Below are 11,189 nucleotides of genomic sequence, written 5' to 3' on the forward strand. Positions count from 1 at the left end.
AAAATTAGCAGAATCAAACTGAAAGAAAGAGAAAAAAAGAGAGGTGAGACTGTGAGAGGCATGTAATTCTGATCACAACTTTTAGTGAAAAACGTTTATACTCAGAGCCCCCCCCCCCCCCCCCCCCCCCCCCAGCATGTGTTGTCGTCAATACTAAGAGATAGTTCAGCAACAACAACTGAGATATGCCCTTCTTCTTCAGCTCAGATCTGTAAGTTGCACACTTTTTTCTTTTTACCCTCTTTCTCTTTAATTTATTCACTGTTTTAATATTTGTTTTGAAGATTTTTATCGTGGTGTATTTTCTTGGGTTGGGATTTCCTTTTCTTGTTCGTTAGGTTGTGTTTGGTTGGCGAGAAAATGCATGAAACAGAAAACTAACCCAGATTCCCCTCTGAGTATCATTAAGTATTAAAGGTAATAAATTTGAGATTTTCGACTCTTTTTTCGTGGTTGTATTCTCTGGCGACCAAACAGAACAAAAATTGCTGAAGCATTCAGATGATGATTAGGAAAGGAAGGTTTCTTATTCCGTAAAATAAAAAACATTCTGCTGCAGTACCAACCACCCATTTCAGTCACTCAATTTTAAAATGATATATGAAAGCTGAGTTGGTTTGTAACGTTTTCGGGGTCGAACCTAAATGAAATTTATAAATCCGAACAAAATGGGGTAGTTTCTAGGTAAAAGAGACATCTTTATCTATATTAGTTACAAAATTGATAACTACTCACTCTTGTTTGTGAGTTGTCTCTTTTTTTCTTTTAGCCTTTTTAGCTTAAAATTTAATATATTGTCAAAGAAAAGACATCCCCTCTCCCCCCCCCCCCCAAGAAAAAATGTTCTATGAATATCAATATGCTAATTTGTTAAATGTATAACAGATTTGGTGAGAGCTGCTTGTGACAATGTCAAGGCCCTGGGTACTGGTTTGTCTGCTCCTGTTAATTGTGTTTACATCACAGTTTGAATGGAAGCAACAATATGGGAATGATGAACCAAGTCCAAGCACTTCCAAGAAACAGCAATATATATCTGAAAGGGAAGAAGCTGTGAAGGAAAAAGTGAGCGTTTATATATATTCTTTCTTTGCCTAGTATATTTGCCCCTATTGTGTACTTGTCTTTTGAATTGGAAATCTGTGGTTCTGTACTTTCAAAATTGTTAGTTTGGTTAGGTTCCAATTATTTAGTGTTATTAACTTTAGGCGATGTAAGAAATATCAGTAATCAATAGGGTATTATGGTCAGCAGGAAAGGTAGGAAAGGACCTGTGGGATTGATAATTGAGTTGTCAACATACCTGAGCTTTCGACACTTTAGTGACTATCATGGTTGTCAAAACAAAGACCTGTGGCATTGACCAAGTTTTGAAGAGCCCAATTACATGTGTAATGTTGTAACAATACCGAACCAGAAAATTCTTGTAGGTTATTGTTTTTGGGGTCTTCCTGTCACTTCAGTCTGGTTCTAATAGCAGTGGTAATGAGAACAGAACCACAATTCACATTGCCCTGTTTACTTCATAATACCCTTGCTTTAATTCTTGTACAAAGAAGGTAAGTGTTCTTCGGACGCCACAAGATCCGCAGTATTTTCCAACTGGCGTTTCCTCCTTTTGGTGCAGTGAACTTTGATTTCTCTATGTTGGGCTTGTCAGAATTGTTTGAAGGAAATATGGAAATTATATACGTTTTGATGTGATCTTGTATTGTCCTTAACAGTTCTTATCTTCTTTGTTTTACCTAGTTTCCTTCTTTTGAGAATGCTTTGACACAACTTTGTCTATATACTGCATTTTCAGAATAAGAAAAACCTCTGGCTTATGCAGTTAAAGGGTGGGGGTAAGCTGAGGGGTTAGATCTAGGTTCACATATTACCAATTGAGAGAGAGAGAGAGAGAGAGAGAGAGAGAGAGAGAGAGAGAGAGAGAGAGAGAGACAACATGAGCCAAGGCATCTATGTGGCCAACATCAGTTATTGCATTAGGGCCTTTTTGACTCTTGTTGCATTAAGTGCTTCAAAGGAAAATTTCAAATAGGATTGGATATTCTTGGTTTTTTATTCTCGGCGGACATTGTTTATGACTCATTGTCCTATAATTAATTTAGTCTCTCTTGTTTCCTGCTAGGGGCTCAGGCTCCCGAATAAACAAGGTGCAATAAGAGGTTTTTTATTTTTGGTACAAGTTCAATAGTATTTACCAAAACATCACCTTGTACTTCTTTCTGTTTCTTGTCATGCATTCTCAACACCCTATCTGCTATGGTCCTTGACCCCCATACCAACCAGTCAAAGGAAAAGGAATTTCAGAAAGTTTTTGTCACTTTTGGCTTTGTTTCCATATTCTTTGTTTTCTATGTTTCTTTATATGCAACGGCTTTATTTCCTGAAGAGTAAAACCATCTATTCACTACATCTTCACTCTCGAATTTGGCTATGGAACCAGCATTTCTATCTTTTCTATATCATCTTTACTCCAATTTGGCAACTTTAACCAGCATTTTAGGATCAAGTTCACATATGATAGGGAAAATAAGTGATGCAAACCATTCTCTTCCCACTCTTTCATCACCAGCTAATCCCTCATAATTAATTAATCGTAATTTCTTCCACAAAGTCATCCCTTTCTCCATGCTTTCAGACTCACGCACAGAGTATGTATGTGTGTGTTTGTCTAATAAGAAGCACCACATACCATTGAGATCTGTAATTAACCTGGCATGGATTAATGAAATAGTAACAACGGCATTGCATTATTCAATTTCTAATTGAAAGAGCAGCAATTTTGTATCTTATGTACATGCAATCACGTAATTGCATAGAATGGTAGATTGCAACTTCACCTGTTAGATACCTTCACTAACCTCATTGGCTATCTGCAGATTATCCTCTCTCAAGAGAAAAATATACAGAAACTTAATGAGATCGTGCGGAATCTTCGAGAACAATTGCTACAATGTAGAGGTGAAAATGAGATTGGCAATGGAACTGCAACCCCTTTGACCGATCTTCTTTCTGAGCTTGAAAGGCATCCACTCTTGGAGGATTAGTCATGGATAATACGCGTTAAACATCAATGTTTGTATCTGTAAGTAGGAAAAACTAAATTCTTTTTTTACCAAGCAATAGAGCTTCATGTGAAATTTGATCCATTTAATAGTTGAATTGCAAAATGCAATATCAAACTCTTATTTTTGTTCAGTATGTTATGGATATGTGAGGTCCATATGGTTTTACTTTTTTGCCTTTTGTGGTGAATGTCTTCTGCAGCAGTCACTTGTAGTGTTTGATTTAGTGTATGATGTCTCATAAAGTGGTGAATCAATAGTATGGTGTTGTTTATATCTTTGTCATATTTCCAAGTAGATGTTACAGTGGTCTGAACTGAAAACCAAGGTTCAAATATATTGGAGGAAAATAACCAATAAATGCAGAGAATTGTATTCTGTAAAAGCATCATGTTATTACCTGTTACTTCAACATCCTAACATCAAATGGAGAGAATCTCAATTTACAAGTAATTTCAACTTTTCAGAAAAATATTCGTAGATGCTGAACGTGGGGATTGTATGTTGTCCATCCCTTTAGGCCTTGTTTGATGCATAGGATAGGATTGGATAGGATAAATGACTAAATTCATATGTATTCAAGGAAGAACATGGGGGGTGTCTCCTAACTTGAAGGAAGAACATGGATTATTTACAAGGGGAAACTTATTCCCACTAATCCCACCATTTTTGGGGGGATTGGAAGGGATAAGTTTCTCCTTATGATTAGTCCATCTTATTCCCATCTTATTCTTTAAGTTAGAAACTTCTTCTTTGAATACACATGAATTTAGCCATTTATTCTGTCCAATCCTATCATATGCATCAAATGAGGCCTTAGTGTTTTCTGGTGAACTGTTTCTCATTCAGCTTACCAAATTTGTACATGAACCAACACCTTGACTGGACTACAAAGCCTGTCTTATGATTTATCATGTTTCTGCATTGAATTTATAGTTGATGAAGGGTTTGTCAATTAGGAGAATCAAATGGTATTATTTGTCTTCCTAAACCTTTTCATTATTTGTGTCGAGCATCATGAACACTCCTTATTAGCTTTGTCCTTTTATATTCTCATCAAACTCGTCCTCTCAATATAAAATTTCTGTTATACAGAAAAAAAAAAAAAAATCAGAAAACCTACGAAGCCTTCATAATTTACTCAATGTGAAGTCAACCCAGGATAATTCCTTGCTTATTGTTTGAAGTCCCTCAAAATTTTGGGAAGAAACCTTGTCAAAATTTTAGTACTACTTCTGGAAACACCATGATCAATTGATCCTGGTGGTTTTCACACCTTCTTACCCACCCTTTGCTTTCCCTCTCCTTCACATATCTATGATCATACCATGTATTTTTGTATTCTTCTCCATCCTGCATTCTTACAGTTGTATTATTGTACCTGTGTAGATTCATCATTCTAGTGTAACGATACCTTGTGTCTCTTATATATTCTAAGTTGATCCCAACTCGTGAAAACCATCAGCTACGTACATATATGGGATTGGGTGATTTAATTCCTTAACCCATCTTCTTTAGTAGTTGTACCATAAAATTTTCCCAATAAGTTTATAATCAACTTCAACTGCTGATTCAAAGTATTGTAGTTTGCAATTCCAATCTGGGGGCCTGACTCCAAAATATTCTCCTGCTGAATTTATAAACCAGTGTTGTTCTCTGATGTAGGATAACATAATGTGGGTGTTGCCTAGGGCTATGGTGGGTTTAGGATGATAGAAAATTTAAGGAGTAGAATAGGTATAGAGAACAAAGAGGCTGGGTTTATGGCTGCTGGAAATTTAGAGAAATAAGAGAGATGGAGAAGGATGTAGAAGGGAAAGAGAGAAGTTAAAGGAGATACCATTTGGCACCTAGCCTTCAACAACACTTAATTTTCATTCATTCAAAACCTGATTAGGTTTACAGCAAATAGCCTTATTTATAGGTTTCAAGTACATCTCCCAGAAACTACTAATTAAAATACCATAAGACTTACTAAAATACTAAAAAACTCATTAGAAATATGAAAGGACTCATTAATACTCAAAGACTTTGTATTTTCCTAGCTAAGACCCAAATAAATAGACTCTTAATAACACTAGACTCAAATAAATACTCTTAATAAAACTTGACATTAACTCTAGAGTGACGATTTATTTATTTTGGTATTTTTTTGACCGATTCTTTTTTTTTTTTGGTCGATTTTGACCGATTCTTAAACTACATGGACACTTCTTTTTGTACCTAAAAAGCTCTAGTTTTAGAGTTGGGCCAATGAACTTTGTCTTGGGACTCCAAAGAGGATACTCATTTTCTAACCAAGCTGTAGCTTAATGCAATGTGAACCATTTATATGCTAGGGCTGTGAAGTGAGATCCTAACTTCCAAACTCAGCCTGATTAGTGTTGTTGATGTATGATTGTCATGCATGCTGTGAAGATAGGAGTTAGGACAGGTGAGCTATATATAGCAGTTTATTATACATTCAACCTCAAGTAAATGTGTAAATAAATTGAGTCAAGTCCAGTATTAAAGTACCCAAGCTTGGGTTGACATAAATAAATAGAAATTTAAGGGATAAAAAAAAAAAAGAAAATTAAGAAAAAAAAAAAAAAAAAAAAAAAAAAAATGTTTTTTAAGAAAAATTAAAAATTAAAAAAAAATAAAAAAAAAAAAAAAAAAAAAAAAAAAAAATATAAACGGCTCGACTTAATAATGAATATAATAATGGAGATAGTATAGGTATATAAGCAAATAAAAGAAACAAATAACAAAATTAGATGCATAAACAAGTAGAAGAACATTGATATTCGAATGCTTTAATGTCCAGTTTTTATATTCAATTAAGAAGTTCGAAATTCCAGTCTTACGAGTTAGGCATAGATAACCAAGCTAAGCTCGAGTTGTACTTAAATTTGAGCTTTTCAGTTTTCATGAGTCGAATGTACCATAATTCAAGTTTGGTTAGGATTTTTCTTTTCACGATTTTAATTTTTTATTTGGATTTATCTTATTGCTCTTTTTATTTGTTGATAATTTGTAATATTTCTCTTACAAACTAAACTACAAACAAAAACTAACCGAACATATAATACAAATTTTTACCATATCGAACCGATATACAGCCCTAACCATAGAGGTGCATAAGAGCCCAACCTCTTACTCATAATCTTGGACAGGTGAGAACATGGACTGTTAGCATGATCTTATTTAGTTTAGGTCAAGGGGCCTCTTGGTAGTAGGTGCAATTAATGAACTCTCTAAGGTATTTGTGTGCTGCAGGTTTCTTTGAATTTTTACTTTGAGACATTGCTGCTGCATAAAAGAAACGTACCAGAACCCACATTCATAAATTAGGGGATTTGCAAATCGATATGCATCATAAAATTGTAGGGCAAGTAGCAGTCAGAAGGTACCTTTTCAATTATACAATCAAAGACATGGTTAGTGCCATCATTGCATGCACAATTGCTAGCACACAATACCTAAGTTCTATTGAAGCTATAGCAGCCATAAAAGTTTTAATAACTGCATACTGTTGCAACTTTTGTTTTTTTTTTTTCCTTCATATTCTACCGTATCAATTTGCCTTTGTACTAATGTTAATTAACTGACGTGATAAGTAGAAACTAGCTCAATTCTGCCAAAAAACTCACCAAAACATATTATGATATATATGTGTGTGTAATTGTGTATATATATTAAGAATATTTCTCTTACCAGACTATCAATTTTCAACTATTTATTGCGTTGAATGTTCCAATTTCTTCAAAATGCATGGTCCTAAGTCATAATATGAAACATAACATGTCAAAAATAACAATTTTTAACTCAAATAATCTTGGGAATCTATCTAATATGCTGTAATTTGCAAGTTTGGGCCAATCATATGCAGGCAGATTTCCTTTTCTATCTAAAAGAGGACTCAGGACAGAGACCCATCACCCTCCTTGAATCTAAAAATGGTTGAAGAAAAGCTAACTAATGTCATACACACAAAGTAATTTTCTTTCAACTTGGTCCTTCATAGCTAGGGTTGTTTTCTTATTTATGTCTTGCACATATCATTCATAAATGGTAACCTCACCCACCCCATGACCATGAATGAGCCTCCCAAACAAAACATTTTATTTATTAACACCTACAACACAAACAATTATATCAGCAGTTATCAGTCCCTTGAACCAAAACAGTACATGTGTGAATCCCAAACCACAAGCCTCAATCAAAATCAAATGCAAATGCATGCAGTTGCCTAGCTAGCTCTGGTTTGTTGTCATGCATGCATTGGCTTCAGAAGGTTGGGAGGAGAAGTAATCATGGCCGTTAATCTGTGGGCTTCAATCTTTATCACACACTAATGGAGGTTCATTAATGGCTCCTCTAATTTTTCATTCCATGTGCTGCTTCTTAATTTAAAGAGAACCAAACAAGAGTGACATTTCAATATTAATTCAAAGCCTAAGCAACTGATCAGTTTAGGATGCACTGAGGCACCCACCCTGAATAAAAAATAATTAAGACCAATATTTATTGATCCAACCCTACCCACCTGGTGGTTAGGTCTACAACCTTTAAACACTTGCCTAAAAACTAAAGCAAAGCAAGCTGAAGAAATAGGTGTGTATATATATATATATAATTTTTTTTTTTAAGAGCATTTTCACTGATGGATTGATCCTGTTTTGATGTTCTAAATTTAATAGTCAAGTCCCTTAAGTCCCTTAATTAGTACAGCTAAGTCCCTTCGTACAAATGGGGAGAGGAAAAGAAAAAAAGAATCTGAACTTATGAGCGTCCCTTAATTAACACATGATTAGAATTAAAATGAGTTATGAACTTATGAGTTCGACTTCATGCGTTTTGTTATTTACCCGCTTTTTGTTACAATAAAGTCCAACAGATCTTAATTAGGTCTTAGGTTCGACTAGTAGAGAGAAAGAGAGAAGCAAAGAGATATTGACTACATGTATTTTGTCATTTGTCATACAACTAATCATGGTTAAATTTTTCTAATAAATTCAATCACACATGTTAACCATAATTAGACATGTTATATGTTAGTATGTGACAAATATTTGACGTTTGAACAAAATTACTCAGAAATAACTGAATTACTTCTATCTTTTTTGTGCAATAAAGTACTGGGGCCAGGCCCTGGGGAGCAAAGAGAGGTTATCATCCCAGTAAGGGTCTAGTGGGTTAGAATTCAGTGTGAGGTCCATGAGGTTATTAGTTAATGACCAAATTACCCCTCTTCTAAATTCTATTTCTACCTGAATATCCCGATCAAAATTGTAAATCTATACTACGTACATTGCTACTATAAAAATAGGGATTGCCTTTGAAATCCACGTTTTTGTGCATTTCACATATAATACGTATGAGTGTTAAACTGTTAATCAACAAAATATAATAAAAATATGGTAGAAATATCCATTTTCCTTATAAAGAGAAAAGGAAAATACATAAACCCACACGTGCATTTGTACATGTAAAGAATATCGTGTCACGTGAAACGATTTATTGGCCACATAGCAAATCTCTGTGTGCATGTTCAATCTCCACGGGCTGGTCATGTCATGGTCAATCTTGAGATTTTGGAGGACGGACAAAACTACTAAAATGAAGAAAAATTTGGTGCATAATATCATGTCACTATGATCACGATTTAATTTAATCTAATTACGTATAAAAAGTCATGTGTTAATATTTTATAATAAAATAATATTTTTTATTTATTTAGTGAGAGTAATTTGAATTTAAAACTTCTCTAATATTATGAAAATACCAGCACTAAACCGATAATTAGTCGTCCAATATTTTATTTTACATTCTTAAATAATGCATGACATGTAAATTTATTTTACATTCTTAATGTTTGATAAGTATTGTGAATAAAAAAAAGTTAACAGGTGACTTATTAGTGGTACATGTAATTAGTTGAACTTACCATGCATGTTAGCATAATGGTATATTCCTGCAAATTCTTGCTCTCATTGAACCATTTGTATCTATATGCATTAGGATACCGATTCATGAGTGGTATAACTATCTTACCCAATTTTTTCTGGCCTTATGTAGTTGCCTTATTGAGCTCCTTTCAGGCCGAGTTTGATTTTATATAAATCTCATTTCTATTTTTGTGTAAAATCGATGTGGCGAGCATGCATGACACATATAGAGAAAAAAATTTCTAAAAAATGAGCACGACATTCAAATTGTTATCATTTGAAAGACAGACACATCCTGGCCAAAAAAGAAAGACAGACACATGAAACATATAAGCAATTTCATAAAAAATTTTATTACATATATTTAAGAGTTATTTACACTTACACTTTTTAAAGTTTATTGTCTTTTCACATACATTTTTGGGGTTTAAAAAATTACATATATACCGTCTGAAGTTTCAAAACTGTTGCACATAACTTCCTACATTGAAACGAAAAATGATGAGAATATGCAAAAAAAACATGCTAAGGGGTGAAATGGCCTAATAAAATTACTTAAGGTGCAAGGTCCAACCTCAATACAAATATCTTCTTTTTTGTTTATTTATTGTTTTCTCTTGCAGGGAACCATATGTAACAGTTTTGAAACCTCAGAAGGTATATGTGAAAAGACAATAAATCTCAAGAAGTGTAAGTGCAAATAACTCTATATTTAAATATTAAAAAAAACAGATTACGTTTGGTTTTTTTGTCATAAATTATGACCAGAAAATCCCAAACCATAAATATGGAAAGGATCTCTACTTTTTAAAAATTGCAACTGGAATTTACTGAGTGGGGTTGCTTTAAAAACCCACATCAATTAATCGCTCCCTCTGAGTTTCGTTGTACAAGAAATATGAATAGGAAAAAATATATATACTTATATATGTATAAGGAAATGGTTTAATTTTGTAAGGCAGAGCAAAATTGAATGTTAATAAATAGCATGCATTTGAAGTTAGTGAGAGACTCAGAAGCGTCCTTGGCTTGTTGGTGGAGTTTGGTTTGCACGCTAGCAATATTAATTGAATTGAATGTTCATAATAATAATAGCATATATATATATATATTTATATATGCATATGCACTTGATCCGTTAATGGCGTTTGAATGCTTTCTGGGTTCAAACCAGAGCCCAAATTTAGAGGCTAATCTGTAGGTACCCCCACTAAATGCTTTGCATGCATTTCAATGAGGAGGGGTTGAGAATTCAATTCAAGGTTTCATGAATGGAGTATCAAAATTTATAGCATTCAACTGTTTGGATTGCATGTCATTATATGATTTTTGTACTAACAGTTGTGATCGGTCATATATATTTATTTACGTATGAGCTATAGTATAGCTAGCTTCATTCCTTTTGACTTTGACAAAAAAATTGCTTAATGTGTGGCGATATAAAGATGCTCTGAGATTGAATGTTAAGTGTTTAATAAATTGTGTTTTTAAAAATATTATAAAAAAGTAGCAATTGAGTGTTTAATAATTATGTTTTTAAAAATACCGTAAAAAAGTAATATTAGAGTATTTAGTAAATTATATTTTTAAAAATTGTATGAGTGTAAAAAACAATATTAGAGTATTTGGTAAATTATATTTTTAAAAATTTTGTGAGTATAAAAGTGCTTCCACACACCATAGTTTTGAAAATAAGTAGTTTTCATTTTTTTTTTTACCAAATAACAAAAGATGTGTTACGTTGAAAATAAAAAATAAGCAACTTATTTTCGACATACCACAACACCAAATTAGGCCTAAATAAAGCTAAACAACTACCTTTTTCTTCTAGAAAAAAAATACTATTTTAAATCCAATGAAATTGATCCATGTATATAGCGTAGTTTCTTTATAAATTTTCGTGAAAATGACAAGTATCTAAAGTTTGGATAACTTCAACAACCATAAATATCTTTCACTAATCGCTTAAGTGCCTCCCATAGATTCCAAATGTCTCTTGAAAATATAATAGTCCATGAATGCTACAAGTCCTGCACATGCACAAGGCCAAATCCAAGATGATGATAAAAATATAAAAAACAACAATACTTAGGTCACCCCTTGGTGGTACCTCAAGCTCACCCATCTTTTTAAATTTTAATTTTGGCAATGTCGGTGTATGATCAGAATTGTTCACTTTTTAGAT

At 33.3% G+C, this 11,189-nt stretch overlaps 1 protein-coding gene across 1 annotated transcript; it reads left to right on the forward strand.

Moving 5' to 3' along the window:
• LOC147282138 (uncharacterized) lies at positions 1 to 3,204 on the forward strand. Its single transcript, XM_086248501.1, has 3 exons — positions 1 to 211; positions 886 to 1,065; positions 2,886 to 3,204. Exons 2-3 carry the CDS (start codon positions 910 to 912, stop codon positions 3,051 to 3,053), a joined length of 324 nt encoding a protein of 107 aa, XP_086104627.1. The 5' UTR covers positions 1 to 211; positions 886 to 909; the 3' UTR covers positions 3,054 to 3,204.
• The last annotated feature ends 7,985 nt before the right edge of the window (positions 3,205 to 11,189 follow it).

Source organism: Dryas octopetala, chromosome 6 (genome assembly GCF_963921425.1).
Source record: "Dryas octopetala chromosome 6, drDryOcto1.1, whole genome shotgun sequence".
In the NCBI taxonomy this organism is placed as follows: domain Eukaryota; kingdom Viridiplantae; phylum Streptophyta; class Magnoliopsida; order Rosales; family Rosaceae; genus Dryas; species Dryas octopetala.